At 33.3% G+C, this 19,536-nt stretch overlaps 1 protein-coding gene and 1 long non-coding RNA gene across 2 annotated transcripts; one reads left to right on the top strand and one right to left on the bottom strand.

Annotated features, from left to right (window-relative positions):
- The first annotated feature begins 2,757 nt into the window (after window positions 1–2,757).
- On the top strand, window positions 2,758–6,359 carry LOC115984247. Its single transcript, XR_004090443.1, has 2 exons — window positions 2,758–3,119; window positions 3,269–6,359. It is a non-coding gene; the product is annotated as an uncharacterized LOC115984247 (long non-coding RNA).
- Window positions 6,360–16,921: 10,562 nt separating this feature from the next.
- LOC115987760 (serine/threonine-protein kinase-like protein CCR4) lies at window positions 16,922–19,313 on the bottom strand. Its single transcript, XM_031111356.1, has 2 exons — window positions 19,059–19,313; window positions 16,922–18,866 (listed from the first exon to the last, which is right to left on the bottom strand). The coding sequence occupies exons 1-2, from the start codon at window positions 19,117–19,119 to the stop codon at window positions 17,224–17,226; spliced, it is 1,704 nt and encodes a 567-aa protein (XP_030967216.1). The 5' UTR covers window positions 19,120–19,313; the 3' UTR covers window positions 16,922–17,223.
- Window positions 19,314–19,536: the final 223 nt, after the last annotated feature.

Genomic DNA, 19,536 nt, shown 5'->3' with positions numbered 1-19,536 from the left:
GGTTCCAATAGGATGGGGCGCTAACAATTTTCTTTCCAAAATATTTATTGTAGGAACATAAAAGTTTTCCATTGTAGACTTTTCACGCTTAAAGAACATTACTTGCCAACTAATCAAACTAGAGTTTTTAATACCTACAACAATTTCACAACATCAAGAACAAACCCCAGTATATATAATTTCAAATTCCATAGTCTCTTGTTACATCAAATGAGTGTTTAATTTTTCTTGCAAAGTATTGAATAGTAAAGCTTCTAGGCCATAGTCTCAACTACAACTCTCAATCATGTTGGACTTAGATGACACCTTTCCACAATGTATCATTATGAGATGTAGAAAAAATTTGGAGTGTACACAACGTTTAGTGTGGATGGGAAGAAATTTCATCCTATTCCAATTGGTTAGGTCAGTAAGGGCCTATTCCAATTTAATGATCCTGGAATTTTCTATACAAGTAATAATCAAGGAAACTTCCGCCTAAAATAAGTCGAACTTTTGTCAAGAGAGAAAAATTGATGTCTAGATAAATCAAGTTAAGGCTAACCAAAATAGACCATATTCTTAATTTCTTATCTCGATTTGTTCCATGTACAAGACTTACAATCAATGCTTGGCGTATAAAAGTTGAACATCTTATCTAAAGTCCATCCTCTGAAAGCTTGAGAAAAAATTCATTTAAACCAACACAATATATAAATTATAAAGGAATCAAAGAAAATTTGTAAAAAATAATGAAAATTTACTGAATCAAAATCAAACCTCAAAAATCATATAAAAATCACCAAATTAGAGTTTAAATTATAATTAAATTTTTAAAAGAAATCTAGGCACAATTGCACAAAACTTCCATGTAACTTTGGAGTATTGGAATTTTTTTCTTTGTATAAATAGGGGGTCCCAATCGGATGGGGGGTTAACAATTTTCTCTCCAAAACATTTATTGTAGGAACATAAAAGTTTTCCATTGTAGACTTTTCACGCTTAAAGAACATGACTTGCCAACTAATCAAACTAGAGTTTTTAATACCTATAGCAATTTCACAACATCAAGAACAAACCCAGTGTATATAGTGTCAAATTCCATAGTCTCCTATTACATCAAATGAGTGTTTAATATTTCTTGCAAAGTATTGAATAGTAAAGCTTTTGGGCCATAGTCTCAACTACAACTCTCAATCATGTTGGACATGGATGACACCTTTCCACAACATATCATTATGAGATGCATTAAAAATTTGGAGTGTACACAACGTTTAGTGTGGATGGGAAGAAATATCATCGTATTCCAATTGTTAGGTCAGTAAGGGCCTACTCCAATTTAATGATCCTAGAATTTTGTATACAAATAATAATCAAGGAAACTTTTGCCTAAAATAAGTCGGACTTTTGGCAAGAGAGAAAATTGATATCTAGACAAATCAAGCTAAGGCCAACCAAAATGGACCATATTCTTAATTTCTTATCTCAATTTGTTCCATGTAAAAGACTTACAATCAATGCTTGGCGTATAAAAGTTGAACATCTTATCTAAAGTCCCATCCTCTAAAAGCTTGAGAAAAAATTCATTTAAACCAACGCAAGATATAAATTATAAAGGAATCAAAGAAAATTTACTAAATCAAAATCAAACCACCAGGATCATATAAAAATCACCAAATTAGAGTTTAAATTATAATTAAATTTTTAAAAAGAAATCTAGGCACAATTGCACAAAAATTCCATGTAACTAAATCATACTCTAGAGTATTGGAATTTTTTTTCCTTTGTATAAATAGGGGGTCCCAATGGGATGGGGGGCTAATAATTTTCTCTCCAAAACATTTATTGTAGGAACATAAAAGTTTTCCATTGTAGACTTTTCACGCTTAAAGAACATGACTTGCCAACTAATCAAACTAGAGTTTTTAATACCTACAGCAATTTCACAACATCAAGAACGACCCCAGTGTATACAATGTCAAATTCCATAGTCTCCTATTACATCAAATGATTGTTTAATTTTTCTCACAAAGTATTGAATGATAAAGCTTCTGGGCCATAGTCTCAACTGCAACTCTCAATCATGTTGGACTTGAATGACACCTTTCCACAACGTATCATTATGAGAATGCAAAAAAAATTTGGAGTGTACACAACGTTTAGTGTGGATGGGAAGAAATTTCATCCAATTCCAATTGGTTAGGTCAGTAAGGGCCTATTCCAATTTAATGATCCTGGAATTTTGTATACAAGTAATAATCAAGGAAACTTCCGCCTAAAATAAGTTAGACTTTTGGCAAGAGAGAAAATTGATGTCTAGACAAATCAAGCTAAGGTTGACCAAAATGGAACATATTCTTAATTTCTTATCTCAATTTGTTCCATGTACAAGACTTAAAATCATTGCTTTGCGTATAAAAGTTGAACATCTTATCTAAAGTCCATCCTCTAAAAGCTTGAGAAAAAATTCATTTAAACCAAAGAAAAATTGTCAAAAATAATGAAAATTTAATTTGTCCTTAAATTCTTATAAGGATGAACACAATAGCAATATTCATTTAAAAAAAAAATTAAAGATAAAAAAATCTATGCTTATTTTATACGTATGATAAAGTCCAATCACAAAGTTTTTTGAGACTCATGCTGATTAGTGATTAGTGATTAAGAGTTATAAAGGAATAATCATCAAAATATATATATATCATATCATATCATATCATATACTATATATAATAGCAGAAGCCTTTTTCTACAATTAAGACTGTGCTGTCATGTAGGAAGAAAACCCTACTTAAAAATCTGCCACGCGGCTGAAAACTGAAAACAACGAAAATGTGAATGCCACCCGCTGTATCCATTGGTCAAATCATATAAATTCAATCCATACCATATGTATGTTCACATTCACTGATTCATTTCTTTAAACACCAATAAAGTCCCTCACTCTTGCTTCTCAAAAAAAAAAAAAAAAAAAATCCCTCACTATCGATTAAAAGCAGATACCTTCACTGATACGAGTAAACCTTTCAAAATCTCAGAAATCTTCACTCAACCCTACCTCTAACCATCACCTATTTTTCATTCCCAAAAGACTGCCTCTCATGCCATTTACAAGGTTTAGCCCGTCGGACCTGCTATTGGTAATTTTTTTTTTTTTTTTTGGTTTATGTTTTAAAATTAGGTCATTAAAAATATGATTTAGGTTTGGGTGTTTTGTTTAGATTCATTTAGATTTAGGCTTTTAGGTTAGATTTTATTGGTTTATATTAGATTCATTTACGCTGTACAGGGTCAAACGGCAGCAAAGAGAGTAGGAAAAAAAATTTTAAACAAAGAAGGTACAGGCAATAGAGAGAGGCTTTGGTTGAACTTTGAAGTTCATGGAGAAGACAATAGGTTTTTATTTTTATTTTTTTTAATGTGTTATGAAATTTAGTCTCTTTGTCTCTATTTCTCTCCCATTATTTTATATTGTTCAAAAAATTTATCACGCTCTTTGTTCAGTTCAAATTTTTCGATATCATTTTTTTTCTCTATGCAAATGTTAATGCTTTGTTATTCACTGGAATTGGTATGAAATTTAGTCTCTTTGTCTCTATTTCTCTCCCATTATTTTTTATTGTTCAAAAAATTTATCATGCTCTTTGTTTAGTTCTAATTTTTTGATATCATTTTTTTTTTCTTTGTGCAAATGTTAATGCTTTGTTATTCACTGGAATTGTTTTAGGGACCCATGAAATATCTCTAGTCTACAATTCAAATATTATCAGTTCTAGATCTCTTGCAGATAGCAAAAGATTTCACATCTTACCCTTTTTCATAACCTTCACAAATCCAAAGTCGAAACAGAACAACATTTTGGCCAAACTTCTACTTCTCTTATTGTGTTTGCTGTGTTTATATTCAATTGCTACTCTTATTGATTTCTTCTAAAGAAAAACCCATACAATATATCCCCTGTTGTTTAAATCAGTTCTGGTTAATTAGTTTGAATGCAATACTGAAAATGTTCGCCTCAATAGAAGAAACAGGAATATACAAATATTAAATTTGTCTATAATTTAATGCCAATCTCTCTTTCTCCTTGGAAGACTGACAATTCGGGGTTTTCTTTTTCAGGGCACTATAATTTTTCTCTATCCTGAAAGACTATTTATTGTTTTTCTATTTGAATGAATGCTTGAATGTGTGACGAAACCCAAATAACCAAATATTTATTACAAGTTTGGGTATCTTAATTTTGGAACTCTGTGCATCCATCTTAATTTCACTAATTTTTGCATATAAGCTCAGGCTGCTGTTCTTCCTATTAAATAAGTAGTGTTGTACTCAAAGTCGTTGGTTTGTAAGTGAATGGTTTGATTCAAGTGCTAATTTGAAGATTTTACAGATTAAGGTAGATCAAGATGTTTTTTCATACTTAGGTGTGGGTAGACTCAGGTTTGAATTGGTTTTTGTTCTAGATTCAATTGACCTATAACACTATTATGATTCCATTAATCTTCTTCTGGTAGCCAAATAGATAGTTAGAGTTCTCCGTGATTTTTTTTTTGTCTGCTATGTTTTGTAGTCAAGTTGGCTTATTTGTGTGTTTGTGAGGTTTTCCAATTCAGTCTAACTCAATGATTACATTATCTTGCTTTTAAGGGTTTTGAGTTCTATTAGTGATTATTCTGTAATTGTTGAAAATGCATGATTTATGTTTTACGAAAAAAATGTAGTAATTCCCACACATGAAGTGCTATTTATACCTACAGTTAACATGTCTAGAAGTTCACATTACAACTACAATTACAAAACACAGAAGACAACACTTTATGAGCTTATGATTGCCAAATGCTATAATTACGATCTTCAATTTAATTATAGCTATTGGATTACCATATTTTGAACTCTTCATTTTGGTACATCTAAATATGGTAGAGATCATTTTCAATTCTTAAGACTCAAATTGGTTAGTGACTTATCATGTTTTAATTAGAAAAAAAGCTTTGGCTTCCCATCTGCCACTAGTCTTTGAAATTTTGTAGCACATTTCTAGGAGTCAATATGAAGGGAAATGGAAAATAAGTAGGGCTCATCGTCAATTTACTTTGGGAGTTATATCTCGGAAAGCCTTTTAATTCTCCATTATTGGGGAATTTTGCCAGTTGAAAATATTTCTGCTTTAATGTTTTTAAAAAAATTAAAAAATTTGGCGCAGTCTCTTTAGAGAACCTTTAAATCCTCCATTATTGGTGAGATTTGTATATTGAACATATATGTGTTTTACTGAGGTTAAAAAAAAGGTTAATTGATGCATTTTCTTAGAGATTATTATTATTGTAAATGTTTAAATGTAAAAGAGCATGAACATTGTCTGAACCCGACTGAATTGTTACAGCAATGCTAACTATTGTTGGTCAAATTTTAGGCATTTGGGTTAGATTTTGTTTTGATCAATTAAAGGATTAGATTTGGTTTATGGCTAGGGTATATGTGTTGCTTTGGTTTGGTTTTGGATTTTCGAGTTGAAATTGTTTTGGGTAATTTGTGGATTACAAAGCAGAGAGTATTTTCGGTCTCTTCAATTTCTTTACGCTTCCTGAATGAGCATTCCTGGCAAAGAGTTTCCAATTTGTTCATTCAACATTTATCAAGTACAAATTTACATTTATTTAACTCTCTCTTGGATTCAATTGTAGATTTCATTTGTGATTGATTGGTTTCAATTTCAAATCTGTGTAATAAAAGACCAAAAGTCAAAAGACCAAAAGTTGAAGGGATTGTACAACTGAAGTTATTTCCACCCAAGTACAATTCAACAAGGCTACTCATGTTTCCCAATTGTAAGGGAATTGGACCGCTCATTGTTTTGAAAGAAATATCAAGCTTCTCTAATTGAGTGAATTTTGCAAGTGAGAGAGGTGGTTCACCCGAAAGACTATTCCAAGATAAGGTAAGTGAGTTTAGAAACACTACCAATCTCTGGCGAGATGCTCCCATATAGCCCCATTCCTGCTAGCTTGAATCGGACCAAATTTGGGAATGAAGAGAAGTTGCAGTTGAAATTGTGTAACTTGCCATTCTCATACCAAATGGTATCGTCTAAGTTGATCTCTATCATGCTTCCACCATCATTGCAAACGATACCAGCCCACTTGCAAGGACTTGAGGTGCTTTCTGCATACTGCCAGCTCCACGACCACATAGTCTGGTTCAGAGCCCTTGCTTCTTGGGCTAGTGGCGGTGACTGAGGTTTTTTAACCGTAGAAGTATTTGCGCTACCCACATGGTTTATGATTACGATAGTAGTAATCCAATATTTGGTGGATAATTGATGATCGTTTTAGTTCAATACAATTTTACTAAGCAAAATAATTGATTATTCCGATTGCAAATAGTTCATTTAGACTTTATAGTTTATACAATTGTCGGATGGAGGGAGCGGTCTTGAGTCTCCAGTCTCCTGCTGCATGTGGGACCCACGAGAACTTGGAAAAAAAATGTGATTGCCGTGTGGAATCTTTTTATTTGCAGAGAAAATGCCACACATTTATTTGATATTTCAAAACTCAGCAATACCTCGTGAATTGAATGCTTATTTTTGTTCTATTCTAGTCTTTTTTTTTCTTTTTTCTTTTTTTTTTTTAGGCTGAATGTCCTCCTATTCTAGTCTTAACGTGATTATAATTTGTCAAAAAATTCTGATTAAATTGTTAAAATTAAAAGTAATTTTGAGTCCTCTAATTATTAAGTAAAGTTCAATTTGGTGACCATACTATTAGCTATTAAGTGTGTTAATTTAGAACCTCATCATCAATTTCATTTTTGGTTCTCCTTTATGTTTAAATTTTAACAAAATTAAATATTTAAATTTATTTGTTTTTGAAATTTTATACTTTTCATAATAACAATATAACATGTCTCATTTTTCACAATAATTAATTTCGTTAAATTTAAACGAAAGGGGGAAATTTAAGGACAAAATTGACTTGGTTTCAAAATTTAGGGGGACTAAATTCATATAATTAATAGTTGATAGTGATCTTGACACAATAGTTAAAGAACAAATTAATAATTTGACCTTACAATTATCAAAGTACGTAAATAAAAATCATTAAATTTGGCATAGTGAGTATAAAAATAGGAATGGCGAAGAAGTGGCTATCTCTCAAATTTTTAACCATTAAGAATATTGCACACAATAAATTTGAGTAAAAAAGAAGAAGACTAAATAGTATGGGCAATTCTTTATCATTGAATCCTTAAGAGTAGAACAGATTTTCTTTTCGTATAAAACCTTTAGCAAAGGAAGATTCTCTTATTCTTCTCTTCAAAACTAGTTTTGATTTGAAAGCTGTTATTATTATTATTATTATTATTATTATTATTATTATTATTATCAGGATTTGAAAGTTTCAAGGATATAAGTTAGGGACAAACAAATGAAAAAAAAAAAAAAAAATTAGGCTTTTGTGTATTGATCGAAGCTCTTCAAAAGTTCGGTGCTTTGATGTTCAAAGGAGTGTACCTATATTTATAGGGCTGTTTAAGGAGTTTGATATGATTTAGCCATCTATTTAATTATTTCAATTGTAAATGTTCAAATAGTTCTAACAAGATTTGCATGGGATGATAATTATCTTAATTTTATTATAATTTAATATGAATATCAATTAAGTTTAATTTAGTGGCATGTAAATTTAAGGTTGGACATTAAATTTACTTGATTAGGCCCTCTTAATAACACATGCATCATCTTCTCAAAGAAAAAATAAAACACATGCATCATTGTAATTTGACCTTTGTATTTGTACTCTAACTTCTAAGTCTATTTGACGTGACATGCAGAATTTGAGTTGCAAGTCTTGCGTACAACAAGGGCCAAAAGACTTTCGAGAGTAGATTTTCCATTTTCCATTCAAAGTCTCCCCTCTACAAGGACAACATAATTATAACAATAATAACAATCAAAAAAGGGTCATGACTCAAGTGATCACTCAACAAGTCACAATTGATCCCTAAAAGTATATATTTAATCAGTAAATATAATCTCCAAAATATCCAAATGATCCAAATTCCACAAAATTTAAAAATATTAACAAAAATATTAAATAACTCCTCACAAAAGCAATATTTTAAATTAAACTTAAAATCCTGACGCATAGGACATAGGAAACTCCTTCAACAACAACTAGGTGCTTGATATCTCAATAGCCATCCACATGCAATACAATGATCACATTCTAGCACCCACTTGTCACTACGAACATGAGCAGCTAATCTAGAAAACGAACACTAGGAATAAGCTAATGCATTTTTATAGATTTGTACTTATAATGTAAATTATAAACTTACATGGTAGATACAAAAGGTAGTAAATTTTATACATATTTGTAAAAGTGGTAAATATTTTACACTTTTTGCAAATACATACAATATTTAATATTTTTATGTGTTTACATCAAAGGAGTCAATATCGTACTGGAAGACGTTTCGATTTGTTCAAAAAAAGGAAATATTTCAGTACCAATTAATAATGATATACCATTTTGAAATTACCGCTAAAACATATATATTGTACATGGATTGAGTTAAAAGTGCGCATATAGTTATTAAATTTATATCCAACCTATATATGTTTAGTTCAACATACCCAATAAAAATGGCCCAAGTCCAACATATCATATCAGTCTAACTTTATCTAAGACTTAAAAAAAAAAAAAAAAAAATTGAATTAAATATAAGTACAGAAAAATAAAAATAGAATGTAAAATTTCAAAATTGAAACCTGCAAGACCCACGTGATTGCCTTGGAAATAGAAGAGAGTTGGTGTAGACAAAACCCATAAAGCTTCACGTTATTACAATGATGAACTCCAGATAACACTTTGGCTTCATTCCTATAACTATTGTCAAAAGCAGGCTCTTGAGATTCTAAACGGTGAAGTTTTTTAAGGGTAATCACTTTTCCACTTGGTAGCATTGCTTGGTAAACACTACCATAACCACCGGTTCCAATACAATATCTGATGTCAAAGTCCTCTATTGCTGTAATGATGTCTTCAAATGCAATATTTCCATCATAATTCCATATTGAGAATATATCCCATTCCTCTTTGCTTTACACTCTGAACAATTGTTTTCGATTATCTTCTGGAGAGAAAGGAGCACAATTCCGAGTAATAAGAAGATGAAGGAAATGACAATGCGAAGAATAATCTTTATCCATTTTGTGACGTTTTTGGTACTTGTGGAGCCAATATTAATGATCCAAAGCAATTATGGAAACCTGAGATATTTTTTTCACAACATAAATCCTTGTTGCCCATAATTGTTTTTGGCCCAAAAACGAAATTAAAATCCTCTGGGAGTGGACCAGTCAAAGAGTTGTAAGACAAATTCATTTGATGCCTGAAAACAAGATTGGGAGGAATATTACCGGTGAAATTGTTATTGCTGAGATCTAAGTACTGTAAAAAGCTCAAGTTCCCAAGCAGAGGAGGTATTTCTCCACTTACCAGATTATGACTAAGGTCAATAGTAGTTAACTTAAATGGGTAAGCCACTCGAGGAATGCTTCCAATTAAGTTGTTGTTACTTAAAAGCAATTGCTCCAGAGCATGTAAATTCGTAAGTGAGAGGTCTAAGACAGAAAGATGGACGAGATTTTCCAAATTGGTAGATACTCTTCCAGAAATTTTGTTTGAGGAAAGATTAAGATATTGTAATCTGGTTAGCCGAGAAAGCTCATACGGAAGTGGACCAAAAAGATTGTTTTTACCCAAATGCAGAGTCCAAACTTTTTATATTACAAATTTCAGTAGGGATTGTACCATTGAAGAAATTTCCACCCAGGTATAATTTAACAAGGCTTCTCAGGTTTGTCAAAGTATGAAAAAGTGGACTAGTGAGCATGTTATTAGAAAGGTCTAGATAAACTAGATTTTTCAGCTTTCCTATTTTTGAAGAAATTGAACTAAGAGTGAGTTTGGATATCGCTTATTTTGCTGAAAACTAAAAACTGAAAACGGAAAACTGAAAATAATAAAAAAATAATAAAAAATTTACTGTTCATCAAAGGGCTACTGTAGATATGCCTATTTGCACTGTTCATTTAGGCGCTGGTTTTTTTTTTTTTTTTTAAAAAAAGAAGCCCTGAAATGCGTTTTGCATCCAAACGTGATGAGTTAAGATCTAGATCTAGGATTTGTTTGGATTTGATGATTTTTATGGAGCAGATAGAGATGGAAGAGAGTCAAGTGGAGAGCAAAGAGAATTGATGGAGAAGAGAGAAAATGTGACTTGAGAAGTGAGAGAAAAAAGTATTAAAAAAAGAAAATACTTTTTTGCATGGTTATTGTAACCGTGCTTATATGCATGGTTATTGTAGCAAGTTTGTATATTTACAAACCTTAACAAGCTTTGATGCGTGTCAATTTCATGCTATATTGTGTAAACTTTTGCACTTTTTATATTTTACACCAACTGATAAAATTGCTCTTAGAGCCCAACAACAAAGATGTTTTAAAAGTGCTCCATTTGGCCATCTCATAGAGAAAATTCATATAACCTATAGCATAATTAAGTAAAGTCCCATGTTGAATAATAATGAGAAGAATGAGTAGTTAATATGACATGATTGAGCACATACTTGTTAAGTTTAAGGTTTTTGGGTTAAAGTGTATCTCTATATTTTATTTTGTACACACGCCTCCTTCGTCGCTATCTTCACTATTGCTGTTGACCACACCTTGTATATGTTATTACTAGAGAAATACAATACAATTATTTAGTATTTCTAACATGGTATTAGAGCCATTACTCTGATTGTTGCCGCTACCAATCAACCACACATTGTATATATTATTACTAGAGAAATACAATACAATTATTCAGCATTTCTAACATAGATGGTATCAAAGCCATTGCTCTAACCTGTCATCGCTATCACCACTGCTACTATCAAACACACCTTGTACATGTATTTCTAGAGAAATACAATACAATTATTTAGTATTTCTAACATGGTATTAGAGCCACTACTCTAACATTTCATTGATGTTGCCGTTGCTGCTATCAAACACACCCTGTATATGTTAATATTAGAGAAATATTATACAATTATTTAGTATTTCCAACATGGTATTAGAGCCACTACTTTGACCTTTTGGTGTGCTCTTTGCAATCTTGTCTTCCTTGGTGTCTTCCATTGCCTCCATCATCGTTGCCACTGTCAACCATACCGAAGTCTCTACCTTGTATTGCCATCAATATAATTGCTCAGATCTTGTCACCTATCTTGGAAGAAGAATCAGTGTCATCAGAACTATTACGTGCCTTCACACACCATAGGAAATTTTCTATTACTATCCTGGAACACTTATTATTTCTATCAGGGGAGTAGTTGAAGAAGATGTTGCCTTCGTCCTTTGCCAGATTGAATGGGATAGTTACAATCACATGACACCTCACCCAATCCTTATTTTCTAAAATTGAACCTACACCATATCTTCTTAGTATTCATACAACTGATGGTTCCACCATACATGGTAATAGTACCTCCAACCTTTCGATTTCTTAAGTTTTCCAAGTGCCTAACCTATCCTATAACTTGTTTTATGTGGGCCAATTAGTTGAACTTGTTTATTGCCTTATTTTTTACTACTCTAGGGGTACTGTGCAAGATCGAAGGACGGGGTAAGAGATTGGGACTAGTCCTAGAGATGGACATATGTTTCCGGTGGACAACCTTCGTCTTTAACATGTTGCACTTATGTCTTTTGCTGCTGCTGCAATTTCTTTTATACCTTCTCTTACACTTTAACATTCTAGTCTTGGTCATGCACCCTCTTCTTGGGTACAACAATTAGCTTTTAGAGGCCTATTAGGTTTTGTGGCCAAGGATAAGTTTGATTGTACTACATGTCAACTAGGAAAACAACCAAGTATGTATATAAATGTTCTATGTAATAGGCATGTGGGCTTTAGGCCTACTTTAATTTACTTGTACATCATACATACTTGTACTACACACACTTTGCTTCCTCTATAAAGGACCTCTTATATATGTTATTACAAGAGAATATAATACAATTATTCAATATTTATAATAGGTATTATTGAAGATACAAGACTCCTCAAGAAAAACTAAAACTATAAGTCTCGAAACATAGCTCTAATACTTGTTGGGTTATAGATTGACCCAAATTAATTAATATATTACTCAAGTTAATTAATTAGTCAAATTACGTATAGATTAGATTAAAGCACATTCAAATCACCAAAGTAAATTAAGTACAACAGAAAATAAGTTTGATACAACAATTTGATCATGATGGGGAAAACCCTTGTAGCTAAAATCCCACCAAGTGAATTACAATCACCACTCCTAAAGAATCCAATACCAAGAGAAAACAGTTACAAGCACAAGGAATCTTACCCTACAAGCCTATCCCAAAGTACCTACCTACATTAGAACCTATTGAGCTATACCAAGCTTAGCTCTTATCCCCAATAGGACTTGATCTTGTAGAAGACTTCTCTCCACAACAACCTTCTTGATTGTTGTAGCTTTCTAGAGTTCTTCAATCCATGCATTTCGTGTTGCTGAGGACGCTGCCTATGCATTCCACCTTACATCTTCATCTGCTCTAACTTTTTCTGGAGTAGAGGCTACACCTGTCATACTTAATTAAATCCATCACCATCAAGGTAATTGCTCTAATCTGATTGGGACGTAGGATGGCATATTTTCTTAGAGCATCCAAAAAAGAAGATGTTGAATATGCCAGTAGAACCTTGAGAAGGTGTGAAGTTGGTGGTGATCTTGATGAAGGCATGTAGCAAATTATGCAACAAACCTTGAGAAGGTATGATTTCTTTTTGTGTTTGGTATTTCTTGTCATTTTGTTCTCAATATAGGCCTTTCTTTCTTTGAGATTGGTGTTGTTTGAGCTTCCTTCTCTAATTACTAGTTGGACTATGGTTTCTGTTGAGGATCTAAAACAAGAACTATCCAAATACCTTTTAGTGTACAAGGATTGACTATTGTAAATACTTTTAAGTGTACTATTCAAAAAATATTTTGTGTAGCATGTAGTGATTCCTATTTCAAATTTAAAAATGTAAAGGGCATTAAACAAAGTAGTTGAGTTATGATGATTTGTATAGTTTTTTTCTTATTATGTTAAAAGTGTAGTTGATGGGTTGTTGTAATTCAATTTGGAATTGCACAATGGTGTTTACATTTATATTTTGAATTAGGTTATTAAATTTTGATCAATGTGAAAGAGCATATTCAAATTTATTTATTTATTTATTTATTTTAAATAAAATACTTATTTCAACGTTTACAAACTTTTGAAATTTATCTTAAGATTCCCTTCATCAATGGTTGAGTACATGTAGAAAAAAGAAATAAGCATCTTTATGTGTATATGTTTAAATGAGTTTTTATAATACTTTGACATTTATTAACCATTGATAAGTGTAACATTTTTTTTCGATGGTTGCATAGGTTGTAGAAAATGTTCTTGACATAGTTTTTAATGGTGGTTCTTAACGGTCATTTCAACATTCAAAAATAATATTTTCGATGGCTTATAGTACTTATTTCAATGGTTTCAACCATTGAAAATATCCAAATTTCTTGTAGTGATTTCCTTGTCCTCTTATTTATTTTTTTATTTTATCTGGGCAAAGGAATACATTAAATAAAATAAAAAAGACAGATTTAAAGTTCAAACAATAAACTAATGCAATACTTCCAAAAAAAAAAAGTACCCAATACTTATGCAAAATTCTTTGTTTTTACTTTTTAACATCATGAAGATCGTTTGAAAAGTCTAGCTATTTTGAAAGCTTAATATGAAGCAACATCAATTATAAATGTATTTTGAACAATATATTATTTTAGACTTCTCAATTATAGCCTATGTTCTTAATTAGAATCCAAGTCCATTTTTTTATTTTTAAAAAAATTAACAAAAAAATGTAGAAGAGTGGCCATAAGCAAAAATAGACACAGCATCTACGGTCATAAAATTGGGTTATTTCACCAATTTTTTATTTTTATCTGGTGTATTTGGCAGTAAATGTTGCATACTTTTTTGAGAAAATCAACCCAGGTGTATAAATAGGTTTTTAGTTATGGTAGAAGCAGTTTTCAGCAAAAGGTATTAAAGAATGTAAATAGGAAGATAATTGGGTTTTGCAACTAATCTTGTAAGTTAAATTGGTGGAAGAGAAAGTAGTTGTATTTTTGTAGAAGTAGGAAGTTGAAAGTAGTGAGAAGTTGTTGATTTGTAGTTGGAAGTTCATGATGTTTAGTGTTTTATTACTACAGTACAATGCATCTTGCATTACCCAATGGGGATGCTTTTATAACCATTATTTTTAGGGCAAATTACACTCTCCTCCCTTGATGTTTAGGGTAATGACACTCACTCCCAAACTTAAAAAGAAAAAATACTCTTGTACGGGCATGATATAGACGCCCAGTCCATCGTACGGGCATGATATAGAGGCCTAGCCCATCAATTTCAATATACAGAAAACCTCAAGCCCAATAATATGTAGTAGGACACACCGATCTAGAAATTTGCTACATATCGAGGACATGACTATTTGGCAATGGTAGTGCCCTGGGGGAAATCACTTGCCGAGAACTAATTGGCAGTGGTTGCAAGTTTCAAGACTGTCACATCTATCTTGAGAAGGGCCCTATCTGGTTAGGAATATATCCCAAAAGGGGCCCCACCTACCTAAAATGCCTCCCCATCATCATGACAATTCCACTAAGGGAAGTCTATAAATAGGGGCCAAAGGAGTGAGAAGGGAGGTGGGAAAAATTCAAGGTGAGAGATACACACGAGAGAAAATTGTGAAGAACAACAAAAGAGGAGTAACTCACCATCAAGCCTAGGACTCCTTAGGCTTCGCTTGGAAGGAGGGAATGGAATGGAATGGAAAGGAATAAAAAGAATAATTTTAGAATATTCTTCTCTTCTCTTGTTTGGGAGTTTTAATGGAGGGAATGGAAAGTCCATTCCCTTATTTGGGAGTTTAAGTGAGAGGGAATGGAATGGGTAGGAGGGAACACTCATTCCTCTCTATTCCCTTAAAACCTCAAATTTTCATTCCCCTCGAAATTGGGAGGAATGGGAGGGAATGGAATTAGATTTAATGATTTTTTTACTAGAACTCCCAAAATACCCCTATATATTCAACCTTTTATTTTAAAATAGGGGTCTAATAGTAATATTGTCATAAAATGATTCCATTCCATTCTCTCCATGTTGCTCCCAAACAGGATTACTTACATCCCATTCCTTTCCATTCCTTTATTTTAAAAGATCCAATCAAGGTTACTTAATTCCATTCCATTCCATTCTTTTCCATTCCTTTCCCTTACTTAAATACATTTCATTCCATTCCATTTCTTTCCATTCCCTTATGACCATCTCATTCCATTCCATTCCATTCCCTTATGAACTCCCAAGCGGAGCCTTAGGGTATACACAAAAAGGGGTAGGAGGATACGAGTTGGACCATGGGCCGCTAGATTGGCCTCAAGATGTCTTCCCATTGTAGGAATCTCATTACCCACTTCATACAAGTCAATTGAGGGCGTAACCTTAAGGCTAACCAGTCACATTGGGTAACAGGCTCGCACAACTCCCCTCTCTTGAGATTTGAAAAAAATAACACTCCCCCCCCCCCCCTTCTGTTAATATTAGTAACAGAATATTCCAACTTTTTAAAAAATTCTCTTTACCAAAGTTTAACCATGGTTAATAAAAAGAGCATTCACATAAAATTAAAAAAAAAAAAAATGAAAAGAGTATATTATAAAACATGTTGCTTAAGCAGATTTTTTAGTCTCTTCTAGCACCTTTCCACTTGATATTGTCAAAAATTGATGATCCTCTTAGGTTTTTCAATCGCACCTCTCACCAACACTTTGGGTCAAAATTTATGTGACGAAACAATTTGTCGAAGCTTTCAAGCTTTTATTGTTTAAAAATGAGTTGTTCGGCTTGTCACAAAATGATCTAGACTTCATAAATGGATTTAGCTAAGCCTGGGTTCATTTGGGGAGTTCGGCCCACCACTCAAAAATCAAGGCTTCCCTTGATTGCTGGTGAGGCTGCCGAAGATCCAGCACCTGAAATTACCAAGAGCCCAAGACCCAAAAAAGGGAATTACTTTAAGACTTGGAACTTCCTCACCGACCCAAAAAGAGGAATTACTTTAAGACTTGCAACTTCCTCACCAAATAAAGTAACTGTTTGCTAAAGATGTACTGGAGTTAGTTAATATAATATATAGACTCTTATAGATACAAAGTTAAGCTCGTGAGTTTGGACCTAATAATATTATATTAACTATTTAATCTTTTCATTAGTATCTAATGTGAGACTTCATTATTTAATCAACCACATTATTCACACATGAACATTATAACAAATCTTCCTCTTCATATGTGAGTCTTCTAGCTACCAAGTCCCTTGTGGAACTTCAGTTAGTTTCCCCTTTGAACATAAACTTTTTTTCTTAGAAATGCAAGTGTGATGCATCAGCAACATCATTAGTGTGCCCTTTACTTAACCATGCTTGGGGTGAAAATGGGAGTTTTCTTTGCACAACTATGTGAGTCCCCAATACACAGTCACCTTGACTCACCACTAAGAGAACTTTTGCTCAACCATGGGTGGAGGCATTTGAGTCTTTCATGTTGTACTTGGTGGAATTCACCAATACACTTTTTGGTTAGAAAAACATATTGGGGAGATTTCTTGAATAATCAATATAACATATAGAATAGATACACCACTTAACTTAAAAAATTTAAACCTGTAACCAAAATACTGCACAATAACATTATATATATATATACACGCACAAAAGTGCACAAATTTTGTCCTGAATTAAGCGTCATATTGTAAATGGCAATTGATCCAGTGGCATGGGCCGTGGGGGGTACACAAGCTTCACAGTAATTTAATTACCACACAAGAAGAATATGTGGGTTTTAGTTGGGCAGCACAATTTTGTCCAGATCTTACAAGAAAGAATACAAGTACGTTTTCTAGAATTTTTAATTTTTCTTCTAAAATGAGTAAAGAAAGTTAAATTGGTGGGGAATCCGCAAGTATCTTTTCTTCACTCATCCTTTAGATGCCTGAAATCTAAGCAGAATAAATTTTCGATGATAGAACATGTCAGTCGTATAAGGTGGCACCATTAAATGAGCACTCTTCACCATTCAGATCTACAGGTGTCCAAAGCACTTTTTAGGCTATTTACAATCTCAGTCATTGAGGGGCGATCTTGACCTCTTAGACTTACACAAACCAATGCTAGGAACCCAACATATGCTAGTGCCTCCATTTCAAATGGGGTAGGTGGTGCTACTTTTGGGTCCAAAACCTTGTGAATTTCATGCCGGACAATGTATGGCACTACAAAATCAACTAAAGTCCGACGCTCACCATTTTCAAGGTAATGAACTGCCTTGTACCCAGACAACATTTCTAGCAATACTACTCCAAAGCTGTACACATCAATTTTGGTCGACAACTTTTGAAGAACAAAGTACTCGGGGTCCATGTAACCAATGGTGCCCACCACCGGATAATTGTCATCAGACCAATGGTGTGACTTTTCATCATCTGGAGCCTCCTCAGATAGGCTGAAATCAGACACCTTTGCAGTCCATGTGGCATCTAGTAATATGTTAGACGACTTGATATTGCGGTGTATGATTGGTGGTACTGCATACACGTGTAGGTACTCAATGCCTCTAGCTGCGTCTAGTGCCACCTTAATCCGAGTTGCCCATGACATTAGAGGAGTACTTTTTAGCTCATGAAGATGATCATAAAGGGTCCCATTTTTCATGTACTTGTAGACCAATATGCGTACGTTTCTATCCTTACAATATCCCAACAAGCGAATAAGATTACTGTGATTGAGGCGGGACAAAGTTTTCAATTCACATTGGAAAGCATGGTCATTGTCCTTGCGCTTAACGGCCACTTCTCGGCCATCACTTAAAATGGCACGGTAGGCGGAACCAGAGCTACGTGTTTCAATCTTGTTATCTTTTGAGAAGTTGTTAGTGGCTTTAAGTAGCATTTGCAAAGGAAATTGTTTGCTATGAATAATATTGATCAAGTCTATGGCTGCGGAAAACGCTGACAGTATGGAATTTTTTTTGGTATGAGAGAATTTTAGACTATTATTGCTTTTTGGCTTAAGAAACTCAGTCAAGTGTTTGAAGATAGCTGTTCGGATTGTTCGTTTAGGGCTTGCTGATATGGAATGATCAGTGGGAATTATTTCATAATTTTCACAACTACTACTGTCTGTTTGAGACCTGGCTGGTGGGAAGAGTGACACTATGGAACAAGAGAATTGTGCTTCTGCACGAGGTGTTTTGTTAGATTCTGAACAACTTTCTTCTGTTTCAGTCTCAGTCATGGTGGGTGGGAAGATTAACGGAATGGAAAGACTTGTTTGTCCATTAGGTAGTGGAAAAAAGTGAGAAAATGAGGAGGGTGTTGTAATGGAAGGATTTGGAATTATTATCTCATAATTTTCGGAACTACTGTCTGTTTGAGACCTGGCAGGTGAGAAGAATGATACTATGGAATTGGAATAATGACATAATCTTGGAGGTGTTTCATTTGAATCTGAATTAGCGTCACTGTTAGAGTTGTTGGCTGGGAATAGTGTTGAAATGGAGACAGAGAAGTCGTCTGGATTTGTTTCATTCCATATCCGACTGCAACTACCAAACTCCGACTTGTCTGATGGGAAAAATGAGTAGTCTACTAGTGATTGACTTCTTTCTTCACTGATTGTAGGACTACCAGGGTCCGAGTTGTTGGCAACAAATTCTGCAATCAAAAATTAAAAACAACTCATTTTTAATTTTTAAACAACATTATACATATTTTCACATACTTTTTTCACTCACACGTATTTCAAAAAATTACAAACAACATTACTCAAATTTCTTTACCAAATGGGCCCATAGTATTTAGTTACTAGAATTTTCTCATCATGAATCAAAATTCTTTGAAACTTACTTGGATCAACTTGGTGCTTCCCCATATTGATATTGGACAAAAAATTATGGGAAATTGACATAACTGAATTGGGGGAGAGAGAGATTGCATATCAAAATGGTGGGTTGGTATTCATAATTTATAAGAATTTGGAAGTTTCAGCGAAGATACTTTCTCATAGACTCTCGCGTTCCTATGGGCGACTGACTAGAACAAGGGTCAAGTTCACTTTATAGAAGAAATAAAAATAAGAAGAGGAAGTTTCCCTGCATTTGGTAGCTCTATTTGTGAGTCGAAAATTGTGACTTTTGCGTCTTTGGCTAATTTTCTTGCAGGGAGCATTCACATCTTGCTCTATTTATATCAGAGATTGACTGTAATATTTACGCCAGAGATTGACTCTCTTGCCGTGTTACTTTGGGCGTGACTGAGGGTACTATCCAGGAGAAACAAAAGAAAGAAAAGGAAAGTTTATTCTACGCTGACCAGTTTTTTTTTC

The sequence above is a fragment of the Quercus lobata genome, chromosome 4, assembly GCF_001633185.2.
Source record: "Quercus lobata isolate SW786 chromosome 4, ValleyOak3.0 Primary Assembly, whole genome shotgun sequence".
Taxonomy (NCBI): Eukaryota; Viridiplantae; Streptophyta; class Magnoliopsida; order Fagales; family Fagaceae; genus Quercus; species Quercus lobata.
The sequence above is the reverse complement of the archived record's forward strand: the minus strand, read 5'-3'. Positions and strand labels throughout refer to the sequence as shown.

Bases quoted from the DNA above. Each gene is read 5' to 3' on its own strand.
- LOC115987760 (XM_031111356.1), bottom strand. From the start codon at position 19,119: ATGTCAATTTCCCATAATTTTTTGTCCAATATCAATATGGGGAAGCAC. The intron at 18,867-19,058 runs GTAAGTTTCAAA...TTTTGATTGCAG, and splicing joins GAAGCACCAAGTTGATCCAA to AATTTGTTGCCAACAACTCG.